Below are 18,242 nucleotides of genomic sequence, written 5' to 3' on the forward strand. Positions count from 1 at the left end.
TGCTACACCTCCATACACTCCATGGGCCACTCAAACGTAGAGATTCCCATCCTTTGCTTATGATGTGTGTGATATACCCAAAGTTCATGCGATAAAATACTCCTCTATTTTTGCCACTAGCTCCAACAATGTCTTCATAATGTGGATAGTAGTAACTACTAATGAAGAGTTTTATGCAAATTCATAGGTGGAAAGTACTTTTTCTCCTCCAAAACAAGCTTATAAAAATTATCTTTGTAGTATAGGGCACAATAAGGACTGGCTTGGTGGATGGTCACTTCGTGGTTTAGCGAACTTGGGTGATGACGCTACCGGGATGGGTGACCTCTCAAGAAATCTTTCCTTCAAGCAAACGACTACTCCTCGTGTGCAGCCCAATGGCGTCAAGAAAGCCTTCATAGCCTCGTTACCAAGTATGCAAAGGTCTATGCCTTGGTCACCATCTTGGCCATGAGTCGCAAAAGGAATGCCGCCCATCGCATTGTGATGCCCACCCGCAGCACTGGCATTGGATTGGGTGACTCTGAACCTCTTTTTGGTTGAAATCTTTTTTCTTTTCTTTTTCACTTTTTTCATGACATAAAGATGGTCTTGCCAAAGAAAGCATCACCATGCTTATCGCCTCAACATCTTAAAACAGACCCCTCTTGAAATCATTGACAATGTAAGCCACAAATGCTAAAAGTGAAACCGTCTCCCCCCCTCGCAGTGCCCTGAAACAATATGAGGAGATAGGGGCATACTCAAGAAAGGGAGAATTCCTCCTAGATGATATGAATTCATGAGAGTTTGAGTGTGAAGGCTTCTTCAATGTCTTCATCCACCCTTCTCATCACTTACCTCGTGCCAGATTCCATTGACCTCTACATCCTTCCATACTTACTCAAACTCCTCTTCACTATCCCCCTAACCCCTTCTTTTCAAGAAATCCTGCTGCTCACACACTTGGGAATTATGGCCCCAAAAAGGCATACTCTAGCTACCAAGCATATCTACAAACTACAAGTGCAGTGTCTCTTGCTCCAACCCAACAATTTGTGGATAGTGCGACTCCTACGGCACTCCGGCCCCTGGTAGAGAGCATGACTCCTTCACCCCCTTTACCTCTTCTACCACCAGTACATCAAATGGTACAAAGTTTTGTAAGGATAGCTATCCCTAAGCATCCTGCAGGATTGCCTTATCAAGAACCAATGTCTAGTACAGGTGCTAGGACTGGGCCCACTGCCAAGAGGTCTCTCCATAGAAATGTCCACTTTGCTAAGGGTTGTGGTAACCAGCGAGGCTCTAGTTAGTAATTACCGTAATGCAGATGAAGGGGGTGGCATTCTGCAAGCCCTGTGGACTTTGGAAGATCCCCATAATAGTTAGCAATGGTTTGGTGGCTGCCAGCATTGGATGGTAGAGTTATACTACCCCATCCAAAATGGGCAACGTTTTGTGGTCATGGATCAAATGTTTTTCAATTCCTAATTTGGAATAAAGATTACTTTGTAATGCTTTTGTGTCAATGCTTATGTTGCATACAGGAATTGGCGCTAACAAGAATAATTAAGGGAGCTGATTTTATATGTCTCACTTAAGTGTGTTTAGGTCATTAAAAAACTAAAGAATGTCTTCTATAGAGGGAAGTGGGAGGGCATTCTTTCAACGACATGGCAAGGTGCACTCGATAAGTCACGTGGTTTCCTACAGCTTAAATAGGGTAGAGATGAATGCAATGACTTCAAGTGTCATACATCCGATATGGCATTGTTTTCCAAGGGGGTAAGATTTTACCTTATGGGTAGAGGGGTTGAGTTACACTCCCCCTCTCTCTGACTCTCTTTGAACTAAGTGTGGTGCTTGCCACTTTTCGAGACTCAATTGTACACAAAAGTGTACTTTCTTGCTCGACACAAGAAAGCTATTAGGAGACCCAAAGTGTCCTTAGGTACCATGGTCATTCCTTCCACAGCAAATAACAGTCACTGAGAGACTGTCATGCAACAGCAGAGGGGGAGATACTGAAGGTGAAGGAGATGGAGGATGGCAGAACAGGGAAGGAAAAGGTGCAAGCGGATATGCCGCCCAAGGGGGCCATGTAGACTTCTACAGCAAGCAAGTCACAAGCAGGCAGCAGAGGAACTCAAAAGATTAGCACTAGTTTTAGCTGAATAGCCAGATTAAGGTACAAACATATCAGACTAATCTTCTCCATTTGCAAAAATGCACCTGAAGATCTTCCACACCAAGGTAATGTTGCAGCATATAAATGATCGAAGCACCTTTGCAATATCCAATAGCATCAAAAACTTCCATAGTCTCACGAGCATGGACTACTTCCACCTATGAACACAGTAAGTAATAAAAGACTTGGGTTCTATACACATCACTTAATAAATGAAAATCTAACATGAGACAATTAAGCAACCTGCCTGTCTGTCTATACCTCAACAGGATGAGTCTCTTCATAAGCATCCAATTTCAAACCATGCATGATTTCTTTGTGAAAGTCCATCCAGATGTTCCACTGCGGAAAGAGATAATTGACTGCCATATAGCTAATCTGTGACACTTTCTAGAAAACATCAGCTATTACAGTTCATTGTGTTATTGTTAAAAATGCTAATTCCCTCTGTATAATCCAAAGTTTTACCCAAGTAGCCATGCCCTCATTAAGCCAGATATGTGTCCACCATTCCAGTGTGACAATGTTACCAAACCACATGTGCCCCACTTCGTGTGCCACATTTATTGCTACCTGCAAAATAGTAAATCATCTGATACGAATATCATAATATTTCTGGGGAAAAAATATTACCTCTTGCTTTTGCGAAGCTGAAGAACTGTCATCTACAAACAACGCTACATCTCTGAAGACTATCAGACCAAATTCCTCTAGTGCGCCAGCTTTAAACATTGGGACTGACACAATATCCAGCTTTGGAAGAGGATAGTGAGATTGAAAGTACCTAAGATAAAATGTATATTTTCAACTGACTAGATACTTAACATTTCATTACACTATTATGTAGATACAACAAAAGAGAATATGGTGAGTCAGTACAATTAGTGTACACAGTTCTCTTGTTCTATGACTTACAACTTAAACAAACCGGTGCTACTCACTCAGCATAGAAAGGAAGCAATTTCAACATCACATCAAATCCAAATTTGCCTTTGTGTAGCTCACCAGGTTGTGTGTAAACCCGCACAATAACACCTGCAAAAATTAATTTATGATATCATTACAGAAAAATTATGAGTGTTATTATTGTGAGACCCTGTAGAAGACACTGACCATCTTCTGATAAAGCCTCCATGTATTCAAATTCTCCAATCACAATGGCAACTACATAAGTTGACATCAGAGGAGACTTTTGAAATTCCACAATCTTTGTGTTTCCCGTAGTAAACTCCTGGACAGCAGGCATATTCGACAACACCATGCGATCTGATGGCACATGTACCTTGAACTTGAAGGAAGACTACTATCTATAAATGGTTAGATCAGGGACTAACATTCCACATGCTACCTTGCCCTTCAAAAGTTTCAGATTGGGCAGAAATACAAGAATTTTACCATCTTTTGATACACTTAAATAGCAAAATGGTTTGAGAAAATTTGTGCAACTATTTGACCTCCAAAAGAATCAACAGCATAAATGAGGCTCCATCAAAAACTAGCCTTTATAGTGGTTTGTATGCAATAAATGTCTGTTGATAATGTATTGATACTGTTTATGGACTATAAGGCAGCAAAAAATTATCTCCTATTTAGATTAAGTACCTTAAAGTCAGGCTCATCCCAACAAGGGAAACACCTACGAGCATCAGCTGGCTCAAAAACAGTCACTGCCATTTCTTTTTTTACACCTTCAATTTCGTAAGTGCTGTAGAAGAAACCATTTTAAACAAAATGTAGTCCTAAGTTACAATAAGTGTGCAAATAACTACCATTATATTGATTTATGTCTGATAAATGATAAGGTTGCTACAGTGCAGTTTTTGGTATCTCTATTACCTTCTATAGAAACCATCAAGTTTCTCATTGAGAATGCCATGATAGTCAAGGCATAAAATCGATTTACCAACTGGTAAAACTGTAGCAAACTGGATGACCAAGAGCTCATTATCTTGATCAATTGTGCTTGTTGTTGCATGGATGACCTGCACATAAGTCACCTTATAAAAGTTTACCAATAAAATAGAAGTCTAAATGGAGAAATTTAAGAACTTTACATGCATGTTAAATAAAATCTGTAAGTAGAAAATACAATTTTTAGAAGGTCTAAGCAGTTAAAATCATACCTCTCCTGAGTCCCACTTCAAGCAAACTGATTCTTTGTCAATAGTAAGATCAGCCAAATTGAGAACTATTATGGAAGTGCTTTCCATGATATCCACATTGATCTGCAATTTGCCTTCAAACTTGCAAGTCTCCAGATCTACCCATAGCTCTAAATCATAGCAGTTAGGAAGCACTTGCTTGCACAGCCTCATTGCTCAAACCTTAGGTTCAAATACAAAAAACTACATAAGTTTTGAACTATAGCAAAGTTAGGTATGATAGGTTCAAATGCAGCAAGCTTAATAAGATATTCACTATAGACTAAGCTAGGTTTGCCAAGGCAAACACTGCCCAGTGTTGTCAGGACGCTTATGTGGAAGCAAAGGAAGATATGCACCAAGGGTATGTAGATCTTGAATGCATAAATTTCAGAAAGTTTTGTTAAGAACAAGATGGCACAAACTATGGCCTACACATATACAAACCTGTAAAGGTACAAAAATTAAGGCCTTAATATTTGGACAGTTTATTTGGCTTTATAGAAACTAGCAAGTTTTTGGTAGGACAACTGACTCAAAAAGTTCTACAAAACAGATCAGAAACAAGGCTATGTTTTGTCCCCAACCCCCGTCGTTTTATCACCATCTTTTGTGCCATCATTTAAGCCTTCACCATTAGCATCCCTTGACATCGATCACCCTCAATCCATGCCTCTCTTGCTGTCACAGCACCCCAAGAATGCAGGTACTACTGTTTCTGATCAAAACGCAGCCCTTTCTGCCCCAGTGACCCCTTGGAGTGTGTGCAAGGACTGTTGTGGGTGAAAGCACAGCCGTGCTGCCCCAATGATCAAGCTGCTAGCCTTCACGGTGCTGTCCACCTCTCCTGCTAGAACACAAGTCTGCTGCCTGCTGATCACTCCTGCCACTACCATGTCTTAAAGTTTGTTGCCCCTAAGCCCGCCCGCCCTTCAAATACCACATCCTGCTGCCCCTGACTGCTGTCCAGGAGGACACTATTGTTTCATCATTGGTGATGTTATCCAAGATCCCTTTTTTTATGACACAACCTCCTCCTATTTTTGGCATCATAAAGAGCTCCATCAATTCCCCTTCAGCCTGGCTGCCTGCTGCCCACTCCTAGAAAGATAGAGACCTGTTAGGGTTTCTCTTCCACACCACTTCAAGCCTCCACCTCCACTTCACCTACATTGCCTCTGGCCCCATGCTCTGCATCCATTCTCTTGCTTGTTTACGTAGTGCATCATGCCATTCCACTCACTAAACACTCATCTGTTAGTCATGTTGTTTCTTTGTTAGCCCTAATGTTCTCATTTACAATATCAAAGCTCAAATCATCATATGGTATCAAAGCATAGTTGCTATTGACACTAGATTTGCCAAGAACAACTAGTTTTTCAAGAGTTTGAGATATAACATCTAATCATCACTAGGATCACATCATACAATGCTTCGGTAATTAACAAAAGTGGAGTTAGAGAGCACATACACATTTATCTTCATCAAATGCCTTTTCAAGATCACATTGAAGCATAACAACCTACTAGCCAAAGGCTTTGACATAATCAATCCCAAGTTGAACATTCAAAATGTTATGCATGATATTGTGTCCCTTAATGAAACCATATTTACGTGGATGAACCAAGTACGGGAATACTTTCTACAATCTCTTGGCAATGATTTTAGAAAAGATTTTATACATAGAACCCATAACAGAAATGAGTCTCCATTATTTCAAGGAGGTCGGAGAAGAAACCTTGGGCAACAACTAAATCACTACAGTCTTCCAATCTCAAGGCATCAAACCAGAATTCCAAACTTGCTAACACAGACGAGTTAATGGGTCCTTAAGCTGCTCAACATGGACTGAAAATAGCTCATTAGGAAACCCATCCACGGCTTTTCCTACATGGTAAATGGGACAGCACATCCGCCACTTCAGCCTTTCAGATATCAGCCTCCATCACATCAACCCATTCAGGCTTAACTTGATTACTAACCAAGTCACAAATATATCCACGAGCAAAGAGAATAGCATCAGAAAGAATCTCCTATGGACCCAACAAAGATTTCTAATAGTCAATGCACATTTGAATGATGGAGGCAAGTTCAATAACCGTATTACCTTGCTCATCCAATAAATGCACAATATTTTCCCGAGCATATTTCTGGCGTGAACAAGTAAAGAACTGATGAGATTGACAATTATTATCATGCAAAACTTCTGCTAGGGCCAGCAATTTGTATTTAGCATATTCCTCCTCTTGAAGAGATTGAACTCTACATTTCAACCATTCAATGCATGTAACCAAGTCATCAGTAGTACCCCCTAACTCATACAGAGACAACGAGTGAGCCAACAAAGTTTGTGAATGCTGTAATTCAGCTCTTAAAGAAGAAGCATGCTGAATACCATACTATCGGAACAACTCACATGCATTATCCCTTAAAAAAGCACCATGCTTCCATAACCCCTAATAAAACCCTTGAGCTAAAAGAAGCAATCAATTGCTGGATACACTCTAAAAACTCATTTTGCAACAAAAAGGACTGACTGAAACGCAAAGGCAAATGAGCAAGCAAAGCCTTAAAGGCATGAACTGGTCTATGAGTCAATTTCAATACCAAGTGAAAGTGATCTGACAAGACATGCTATTGGTCCACCCACATATCAATCACTACTGGAAGAAAAGAATCGCTCTGACAAATGTATATCCTATCAAATTTGGCCCAAGTATCTGGATACTGAAGAGAACGATAAGTATATCCAGACTGTGAAGGATGCATCCAAGACCATGTCTTGTTTCAAAGATACAGTTGCCAGTGCATCCCAAGCTCGACGCTCAAGACCATCCATGACCGAGTGAAGTGAGGTCACCTGATCCACATACACGCATACATTAAAATCACTCATAACAAAACCTTGACAAGCCATGGAAAGGCAATGCAAGTCATCCCAAAGCTGACGGCGTTTAGAAGGAGCATACACACCACCCAACCACAAAACCTCACCCTCATATATAATTTCCAACATTAAAAATCTGCCGCGAGCTTCCTGAGAAACCAAGGATGGTTGCAAGGAAGAACAAACAGCCAACATAACTCCAGATTTATGTGGAACCAATCCACTAAAAAACACTGTATAATCCTCATATACATAAGAAGAACCTAGCAAAGCATGTTGTTTGTACTCCATGACACAAAAAACATCCCAATTACCAACAAAAACAATTCTCCACGACCGATACTACTTACTACCAGAAGAAATGCCTTTAACATTCCATAAAGCAAGTCTCATGATAAACAAAAAGAGATAAAACTACTAAATCACAACTTTCCCCTTAACATATGAAGCTTTAGCAGTCTAAAATCTCTCCATCTAATTACAGAGCACATCCACAAGATCCGCCCTCTGCAAACTAGCAATCGAAGCACGAGAAGGTAACTGCCGTTGCTGAGAACGGAAAATATCACGAGGGGGTAAAAGCCTCCCACGAGCATCAAAGCACAAAGTAGAATCAGAAGCACCTCTATCAACCACACCAACTGCAAGTGCACACGAAGATTGAGATTTCATGTAAAAACCCCTACCTCTGCGTTGAAAAGTTTGAGTAATAGGATAAGGAGATGGGTAAGCAGGAGTCGAATGAGATTCTTGTCGAGCATTGCATCTAACCACTGTGAGCCAGGAATCATCCTGAGGAGGCAGATGCTGACCAGCTGAATGTGACTCACGCTCAATACCAACTTGGAAAACATCCTCATTTCCATTATCATGTCCACGCAGGGCAAGAGGCACAAGAGGAGAAACATCTTGTCAGTGAGTCAAAGGCTGGGGATCTTGCTCTTGCATATCCATGTCAGGGTCCAAAGAACATTGCAAAACCTCAGGGCTACTATCACATTCGGAAATAAAATGGCCCAATTGGCCACATTGAAAGCAGTGTCCAACAAATGTCCCCCATTGGAGCTCAAAAACCAACGTCTGCAACCCAGGGACCTCAAAACAAATTTTAGTAGGCCAAGGTTTTCCAGTGGCCCAAAGCATACAAGCCTTTTTCCTATTACGAGAGGCCAAATGGGGCCCCACCAACACCTCACCAAGGGATCTCAAAACCAAAGAAAGAAGTTTCCAAAGATATGCAGGAAAATTAACTACCTTCACCCAGATTGGGCAAGCCTACCAAAGAACCTCCTAAAATTCTGCTACGGACCTCCATGGGACCATATGGACTAGCTGACCATCCAAAAACAAAAAAGTACATTGCATAATGCAAGCACGCACATCCGAAGTATGAAAAAGAACCTCAAAAAACCACTTCAATCGATCATAAATCTCTTCGATGAGAGGAGCCTGCACTTGCCCAAGAACATCATTATGACGCGCATCATCACTCACAAGCAAGGACTGCAGTCAAGCACGAATCCAATCAATCAAAGGAGTCCTACCCATAAAATAAAGGATGGCTGCCCTCTCATGAAAGGCAGCAATCTGCTATAAAAGTAGGTCAGTTCCCATGACAACAACCACATGATCCCCTTCCGGTAAAGAGCTCGCTTTACCCTCATTAGCATGAACATAATCAAACATAAAATTGTTGGCAGTAGCAAGCATGAATTGGAAAGGCTCGTCAATTTGTGAGCAAGAAACACAAACACCTTGCTGAGGTAAATCTGGAGCACACAAAACCGGTTCATCAACCGTCATCTTACAGCGTTTTCCCATCTCATCCCCTTCCATAAATTGACCAAAATCCTCAGCCAAAAAGTCACCATCTGACTCAACCGATTCTTTCTCATCCCCATGCCCAATTTTCTGATCAAGAAAAGCCACATCAATACCACTTGATGCCTACATATTAGCCATAATAACTCTGTGTGTGTGTGTTGGCTACAAGATCTGTTCTCAACCCTGACTAGCTGTCTCAAAGTTTCTCTCTGTCCTCAAGGCCTACGTGTAGACTACATGTGTTATGCAATCAGGCTGTGCTCGACTGCACTTGTGCAATAGATCTCACGATGTGCCTTCAAACACTGTGCAGATTATCAGTCTGCAATTCGTCAATCAAGCAAGTTGTCCCTAAAGCAAGCCATCAAGCCTGCTGGTAATCTCATCAGTCTCGAAGTGAGTAACTTTTCAGTTGTTTGTCGTCTCCTTCCAGAGATCGTGATAGGGCAAACCAATTTATTTTGGAAGGAATTGTTTGAGAATATGGGTACTACGCTGAAATTCTCATCATCCTTCCATCTACAGACAAATGGTCAATTTGAGGAAGAAAATTCCATAGTGTTAGATCTTTTGAGATGCTATGTCTCAGACCACAAGACATAGTGGGAGCAATATTTGCCCTTAGTTGAGTTTGCTTACAACAATATAGTGCATAGTTCCACTGGCAAAGCTCCATTTGAGGTGGTTGAGGGTAGCAAGGTGGCAAGGTGTTGTGCTAAAAAATGCACTTAGCCGCTTAAACAGCCCCAAAACATACTTATTTTCGGCCTATTTTAGCCAAAACCCTAATATGAGAAGCAGATTGAGAGAGTTAAGTGGGAGAGGATCTAGAACCCTAATTTTCTTTAAATAGGCAACCAGCCCTCCACTCTTGTTCAATCTCGTTTTTGCAGATTTCAGGTGTTTAAGCTTGCTGCCCACACCCCGTTCGCGGAGGACATCTCAACTGAAGCCGTCCATTGCTGTCTCCATCACTTGGCGCCTGATTTCCAACCCTCTTCAAGTAGTTTGGAGCTGATTCCAGACAGGCAACTGTTGTTCCTGTGCAGACCTACTGCCATACAGTCTACCATGTCATCACAGTCCTACTACCTACGTTTTTAGTCTTTCTCTCTCCTGCAGACTGTCATGCCTGCGTTTTTAGTCTTTCTCTCACCTGCTACCTACGTTTTTAGTCTTTCTCTCTCCTGCAGGCTGTCCTGCCTACGTTTTTAGTCTTTCTCTCACCTGCAGGCTGTCTTGCCTACGTTTTGGTCTTTCTCTCACCTACTGCTTGAGTTTTTAGTCTTTCTCTCTCCTCACTGCTGTCTGCATCAGATCCAACTTCTCACTGTTGCGTTTACTGGTGTTCGACATCCGGAGGCTATCTTGCTTCGATTCGAGATCTGTTCGGAGTACGACACACTCTCCAGCTCATTACCCCTGCCCTAATCCTTGAGATCCAGGAGATCGAGGTTCAATATTCATTCACTGCATAGTGTGTTTGCTGTTTGAGCATAGTATTATTCAATAGTTATATCACTTCATTTATTCACTATGTTCATTGTCTCTGAGTTACCCTAACCCAAACTGTGTTCTTTTATCAATCTGTGCTTTGTCGTATGGTTTCTGTTTATGTTTCTATGTTAGGGTATTTCTTTACATGGTATCAGAGCCTGGTACTCTCTGAGAAACCTAGGCCTTTGATCTGAAAGCTCTACACAAGAAGCAAGAACAGCAATAGATTCAAATGACTTCGAACACAACAACACCGATTCAGTCTCCAGAATCAACTATGCTGAGAACTGAGCGAGAGTGGGCCCATCAGCTTGCTCCACAAAGTTCCGACATGGTGGAAGACACTTCTAATTACATGAAGAAAAGCTAGACAAGCTAACCTCTAAAGAATACAAACTGATCATAGCTTATCGATGAAAGAAGATTGAGGAGCTTGATCGAAGGATTGCCCTTCAAGAAAAGTTTTTAAATGAAGGTATGCATGAATTTCTCTCTTCACATGTTGTGCATAAATCTGATGATGTTGTAGGGCTGTCAAGACCTCCATCAGGGACAGGTCCCCCCTCTTGGAAAACAAGACCCGGAGTATGTTCCTTTCTTTCATCCTCTTCCATCCACTCCGGTGCAAGGTACTTTAGATTCGTCTTTTGTTCCTTCTTTTACCTCTTCTACTTTGCAATATTCTGGTAGAGATCCTGTGGAAGAAAAAGTCCGGTCTGTTTACTACAGAAAAGGTCCTCTTGAGGACCAATTCTTGTATGTTAACACACCTCGTGGGGATTATAAGAAAAAGCCACGTACCTCTTCTTCTAATCTTCCTTCTTTTCAATCTACTTCACAAAATCAGAATGAATTTGGTGTTCCTTTTTCTTCATTGCATGGTGCTGTTAAGAAACCCTTCACCCGCAGTTTGCGTTTTTGCGTTTCTGCGTTTTGTGTTTAGGGTTTGCAGCCCCAAAAAGGAGCGCCATCCTAGACTGACTATGCCTATTTATAGGCCACACTCTCATTCATTCCTTACGGCTGATTCATTCAGTTTGTCACCTCTTCTCTCCAGCCTCTCCACTACCCTCACGCCCCTTCAGGAGGACATTGCGGTTCGTGGTTTGTGACTATCTTCGTCATCTTCCTTGTGCTACGGCACCCTTGTTCCCTTGTATCACATTCACTCCATGATTCGGAACTTCATCATTCCATTCATCAAAGTTTCTTCTCTCTTCTCTTCTCTTCTCCATGTTTGTCGAGTTCACTATGTATTCCTCCCCGCAAACCCTACTGTCTCGCTGGTACGTCATCTTTTGACATGGTATCAGAGCCGGTTCTGCTCAAACAGTGGCAAAGATCCCCCACTCCAGTGAAGGCAAAGACCAGTGGTGGATTCGGCATCTACTTCTCTTCTTCTTCCGCTGCATCAAAATCTCATTTTTGCAGATTTCAGGTCCCCGTTCGCGGAGGATATCTTAGTCGAAGCTGTCCATTGCTGTCTCCATCAGTTGGCACCTGATTTCTAGCCCTCTTCACGCAGTTTGGATCTGATTTCAGCCAAGCGATTGTTGTTCCTGTGCAGACCTGCTGCCATACAGCCTACCACATCATTACAGTTCTGTTGCCTGTGTTTTTAGTCTTTCTCTCTTCTACAGGCTATCCTACCTGCGTTTTTAGTCTCTCTCTCTCTCCTACAGGCTATCCTGCCTGCGTTTTTAGTCTTTCTCTCATCTGTTGCCTACGTTTTCAGTCTTTCTCTCTCCTACAAGCTGCCCTGCCTACGTTTTAGTCTTTCTCTCTCCTCACCTACGTTTTTTTTTACTGGTTGCAACCTCTTACTGCTGGTCACTCCTCCCACTCGCAGCTCACTTCCAACCCTTCCACCCCTTGAGGCAGACATTGCGGTTCGTGCTTCATATTGCCCTTACACCCCTTGAGGCGGACATTGCGGTTCGTGGTTCATGGTGGCTGACCTCTTCCTTCTTCAGCAAGGCACACTGGTATCCATGGCTTCAACACCGACAGATTGCCAGTCTACTAGGTGTTCCTACTGCGGCACGAACGGTCATCCCACCGAAGACCGTCGACATCAACCTTTGCTCCCCACCCCTCCAGAGTACACGCGCCTTCCACCGAGCACTCCTTGTGCCACCTCTCCTTTCTGGGCCACAGAGATTGTTCTACATCGGCTATCACAGTACTATGCTCAAAGCAATAAGACGCATCCAATGCGCACTAAGTCCTTTCAAGCACATGGAGGATCGATTGGTGCTACAACCTCCTGGAGATCGTCGCAATGCCGGCGGCAGTCTTCTCCCACTTATTTTCAAGTACACTGGCTTCCACGACCTCTGGATCTGCAGTTGTCTCCATCAAGAGACAATGATTGTTTGATACCGTCTCCTTGTCAGTCTGCTCCTTCGAGAGACAGTGGTTGCTCAACTTCTTCCTCTTCTTCGGCTACCCAGTCTGCTCCATTGAGAGACAGCGACTGTTGCCTACCTCTTGCTTATTCTGAGCATCTACTTCTTTGACTTTAGTGGGGACCCCTCCATCTCCCACCTCAGAGGGGAAACCTACTCCACATGAAGCTCTTCACCCATCCTCTACTTTCTTGGGGTGGTTGTCTTCGACCAGTCATCTCTTCTACTGATACCCAGGATCTTGAAGTACCATCTAGATCGGGACCTCAAAGGTTCAGCCCCGACTTGGTGACAAGGCCTTCGTATTCCTTCCAACATGGATGCACGGAGCTAGTGGCTTCTCTCCCGAGGTTGTGTTTCGGGTTCTCCAATTCACTCTGTCTACTGGTCTTTACTACAAGTTCCCTTTCTGGTGGAAATCTTGGATCTTCACGATCCTCTACATCTTCTTTCTCCTCTTCTTCTTGCCTTCGTCCCTTGGTCAGCATGGAGCCACCTCCCGAGATCGAGTACAGGCATATCCTTATGGTTCTCGGCACCACACAAAGTTCGACATTCCTCCTATGCATTGCATGATTTCATCATCTATGTAGTAGGGTGCTTGGGCAAGTGAACAATTTCCCCACGAGGGACACTGTCTAAGTGGCACTTGCTGCATGAGCATTCTTCAGCATGTAGCATTGCATCTCCACCTCACTCTTCTCTTGTTCCCCTTTTTGGGCCTGAGAGGGGGACACCCTTCACCCGCAATTTGCGTTTTTGCATTTCTGCGTTTTGCGTTTAGAGTTTGCAGCCCCAAAAAGGGGTGCCATCCTAGACTGGCCATGCCTATTTATAGGCCACTCTCTCATTCATTCCTTACGACTGATTCATTCAGTCCATCATCTTTTCTCTCCAACCTCTCGAGTCTCTACTACCCTCACACTCCTTCAAGAGAACATTGTAGTTCGTGATTCATGGCTGTCTTCATCATCTTCCTTGTGCTACGGCACCCTTGTTCCCTTGTATCACATTCACTCCATGATTCAGAACTTCATCATTCCATTCATCGGAGTTTCTTCTATCTTCTCTTCTCTTCTCCATGTTTGCCGAGTTTACTCCCTATTCCTCCCTGCAAACCCTACTGTCTCGCTAATACGTCATCTTTTGACAGGTGCACCATCATCTTCACACTTTCATTTTCAATCATTAAATGTTAAAAATGAATAAAATGCATCTGCACCTCACACACCACATTTTCAAAACCACCCATCCCACCACATTCTTCCCTGCTTCTCCACTTCCATTCACAACATTCACTTTTCCATTTCAGAAACCTTATGTTGCACTACACATCACATCAAGGGGTTATGGAAACATAGACACGTCCTTTAGGACCTCATCCTTACCTCTGTCGGGTGGTGTTCCACCTACTTCTTAATGACAAGACTCGTTTTAATGGGTCAAACTTTACTACTTGGTCGAACTTGATGAGACATGTCCTTGACTCCCAGAACCTACGAGATCTTGTGCAGGGATTGGAACCCCAACCCGATCCCGCATTTGTTCCATACGAGGTTGTCCGCTCATGGAAGGCTAGGAATGCCTCCGCTATTGTTGAGCTGATGCAAGGCTTATTGCCTGAGTTTCATTCTCAGTTTCAGCATTTTGACTTAGCATCAGAGCGATGGACACACTTGACTGACCGCTACGCGGCTCAGGATAGGACCTATCATATTAATCTTGACCATGAGCTTCAGCTTTTCAAAATCACTGACCGGGATAACTTGAAAGTCAAGTTGGCTGAGTATCGGCATCTCCTCACTGAATTCTCCACTACGGGGACTCCTAAGTCCTCTGATGATCAGGTCACATTGTTCCTAAACAAACTCCCTAGGAAATACTTCAATTTTGTGAAAAGCATAGTTTCAAAACCTACCATGCCTACATTCTATGAATTTGAGTGTCAATTGTTGCGTTCCGCACAGTTGTTCTATCAATTTCATATGAATTCCTCTTCAGAGGGGGCTCTTATTGCTCATTCTTAGAAAGGGCAACAAGGGAAGGAAAAACAAAACCAAACCTCCACTCAAAATCAAAATCAAAATCAAAATCAAAAGCAAAATCCATCCGGGAAATCACAAGGAACATCCCAATCTCTCAATCTTGGGTGGTAGAATATACCTAAAAAGAATAGGTATTGTCAAGTCAACATTGTCAAAAGGCTGGTCATTTTGACAACGAGTGTCGATCAAAGGCAAGAGGCACAGCACCAAAACCTAAGTCTCAAATCCCCGCCCCTCAGTCGGGCAACCCCTAGCAAGGGAGGCAGGGTGATGGCAAGGGGCAGTTTAAAGGTCAGACTCATACTGCCACATCTCAGCCATCTCAGTTAACAACGTTCTCAACTCCAAAGGGCTTGTCTAATTGGTCTGTAGAGGCCCACATCGTCTCCATAGAGACATCAAATGCGAGTCTCGTCCACATCTGTGAGTTGCCTCTCCTGATGAGGTTACTGCAGAGGTCCACTAGTCACAGCCAAGCACTTCTGCTCCTGTTTGGATTGTGGACAGTGGAGCTACACATCATATGACTCCTATAGCGAACATTTGCCGTTCCCAAGCCCCTGCAACCAGTCAGATCCGCGTAGGAAACAACTCCTTGGTCAAGATTCAAGATCAAGGTTGCCTCAGTTTTGCCACTGACAAGGGTCCGGATTTGGCAACGCTAGACAATGTATGTCATGTTCCTCAGCTTGGGGTGAACTTGTTATCTGTTCCGCAACTTTGCCGGTTGGGGCGAGCGGTTTTCTTTACAGTGACCACAGTCGAGATGCTTGACTCTCAGACTGGTTTAGTAATTGCTCGCGGTGAGGCACAACCTAACGGCCTAAACCACATGACTCACTTTTTGACCGAGCCAACAGTCGAGGGCTCCGTGTTCCATAGCTTCTAGGCCTTCGCCACATCTCGGGAGCCTACGAACAATGAGTGTCTTTGGCATTTTCGCTTAGAGCATCTTGGTTATGACTCACTTTATGAGTTGTCACGCCGTAAGCTGGTTGAGGGCCTTCCACACCTAAAGCTCGCTCGAGATGTCTATAAAGCTTGTCAGCACAGAAAGCAGCATCATACTCCATTTCCTCAGCAGACCTCACATAGAGCTGAGACGCCTCTTAGATTGATTCATGTTGATCTTTGTGGGCCGACATCCACTGTTGCCTTGAATGGCACACTGTACTTCTTTTTTTTATAGTGGATGATCATTCTAGATACATGTGGGTGTACTTTCTTAAACATAAGTCCGATGCTTTCACATATTTTTATGCTTGGGTGTTGCTGGTTCATAACTAGACTGGTCGTCGTGTCTGTTGCATGAGGAGTGATATCAGTGGTGAATTCCTCTCCCACGAGTTTACCGAGTTTCTACAGAAGCATGGCATCTCTTGTCAGCTCACCTCTACTAACTCCCTCTCTCAAAATGGAGTCGTAGAGCGTAGGAACCGGACAGACATGGAAATGGCACATGCACGTATCTATTGCTCTATTGTAGGAAAACTTCTTTGGTTAATTCACACTAGGCCAAATTTATCTTACTCAGTTAGCATACTCAGTCAGTCAGTATTTCACAACACCTAGGATGTCACATTGGATTGCATGTCTTCGTGTGTTGCGTTATTTGCAGTGTAATTATTCTTATGGCCTGACATATGATTCTGATTTATGTTTACAGGGGTACACTGATTTTGATTGGGCAGGAGATCCTGACACCCGGCGTTCCCATAGCAGCTACCTCTTTACCTTGGGCACGGCTCCCGTTTCTTGGTCCGACCGTAAGTACGAGACGGTGGCGGCTTCCATGGCCGAGGCTAAGTACCGGGCTTTCTTCGATGGCACCACCGAGGCCATCTATCTGAGGAGTTTACTGGCGGCACTTCATTTTCCTTGTGTCTCTCCCACAGTTGTCTACTGCGACAACCAAAGTGCCATTGCCCTTGCAGGCAATCCAATCATCACACCACAGATGCGGCATGTGGGAGTCCATTTTTACTTTTCTAGAGAGCAGGTTGAGCTAGGCACTATTCGCCTAGAGTTTGTGCCATCATCAGATAATTTTGCAGATATTTTGACCAAAGCAGTCAACCGGCCAGTTCTTCAATACCTGCTATCTAGGATCGGCTTGGGTACACCCTCCCCTACTTCTTCAACTTGACGGGGAGAGGGTGTTTCCCTCTTGCTTTCCCTTCTAGTTTGAGAGGGAGCGGCTTCTACTCTTGATCCTGACAGTGATGATGCTCACAGTTTTTAGACATTACATTCATTTATTCTTTTGTATTGTATTATGAACATTTGTAACTTCATCCGCATTGTCAGAATGACATGATTGTAAAAGGGCACTTGGACAAGTGAATAATTCCCCTGCAAGGGCACTGTCCAAGTGGCACCGTTACATAGCATATTGCATCTCCCTTTGCATTACCCCATGCATTGGCATTTTGTTCATGTAAGCATGCATTTGTGCGCATTTATCCCTCTTCGGTCTTTTGGAGTGGTCGACTCTAGGATCCAGCCAGGACTTGGTAGGCCCTTGGGCAGTCGACGAGCGCCCTTGGTCTGATGCCTTGGCCTCTCTAGGGTGATCACTTGAGCTCCCTTGGTAAAATAACCATTGCCTCTGTAGTCCTAGTAGGCCACTGGGCAGCCAACGTACACCCTTTGTCCAATGCTTTGCTTGCTTTGGGATGGGATGCCTTGGGGTAAATCAAAATTTAGGCTGGCCTAATTTTCAAACCCTAATTTGGACCTGAGAGAAGTGTTGTGCTAAGAAATGTACTTAGCCACTTAAACAGCCCCAAAACATGCTTATTTTCAGCTTATTTTAGCCAAAACCCTAAAATGGGGAGCAGATTGAGAGAGTTAAGTGGGAGAGGATCTAGAACCCTAATTTTCTATAAATAGGCAGCCAGCCCTCCACTCTTGTTCAATCTCGTTTTTGCAGATTTCAAATGTTTCAACTTGCTGCCCACACTCTGTTCGCAAAGGACATCTCAGTTGAAGCTATCCATTGTTGTCTCCATCAGTTGGCACCTAATTTCCAGCCCTCTTCACGCAATTTGGAGTTGATTCTAGTCAAGCGACTGTTGTTTCCATGCAGACCTGTTGCCATACAGCCTACCACATCATCACAGCCTGTTGCCTACGTTTTTAGTATTTCTCTCTCTTGCAGGTTGTCCTGCATGTGTTTTTAGTCTTTCTCTCACCTGCTGCCTACGTTTTTAGTCTTTCTCTCTCCTGCAAGTTGTCCTGCCTGCATTTTTAGTCTTTCTCTTACCTGCT

General features: G+C 43.4%; 1 protein-coding gene across 8 annotated transcripts in view; it reads right to left on the bottom strand.

Moving 5' to 3' along the window:
• LOC148026960 (aminopeptidase M1-B-like) overlaps positions 1–18,242 on the bottom strand; it is a 148,890-nt gene that overhangs the window by 24,485 nt on the left and 106,163 nt on the right. For 7 of the 8 annotated variants that reach the window (XM_087691505.1, XM_087691512.1, XM_087691511.1 and 4 more), the window contains 9 exons: positions 4,294–4,494; positions 4,007–4,152; positions 3,773–3,875; positions 3,284–3,470; positions 3,112–3,205; positions 2,804–2,954; positions 2,639–2,743; positions 2,432–2,548; positions 2,215–2,328 (listed from right to left, as the gene is read on the bottom strand). In XM_087691505.1, the coding sequence (XP_087547631.1) occupies positions 2,215–2,328; positions 2,432–2,548; positions 2,639–2,743; positions 2,804–2,954; positions 3,112–3,205; positions 3,284–3,470; positions 3,773–3,875; positions 4,007–4,152; positions 4,294–4,485 (1,209 nt within the window). In that variant the 5' untranslated portion in view covers positions 4,486–4,494. The remainder of the gene's footprint in view (positions 1–2,214; positions 2,329–2,431; positions 2,549–2,638; positions 2,744–2,803; positions 2,955–3,111; positions 3,206–3,283; positions 3,471–3,772; positions 3,876–4,006; positions 4,153–4,293; positions 4,495–18,242) is intronic. The other variant, XM_087691510.1, reaches the window with a different exon arrangement.

This window comes from Lygodium microphyllum, chromosome 13 (assembly GCF_053477565.2).
Source record: "Lygodium microphyllum isolate KBCC chromosome 13, Lygodium_microphyllum_v1.1.10, whole genome shotgun sequence".
Lineage (NCBI taxonomy): Eukaryota > Viridiplantae > Streptophyta > Polypodiopsida > Schizaeales > Lygodiaceae > Lygodium > Lygodium microphyllum.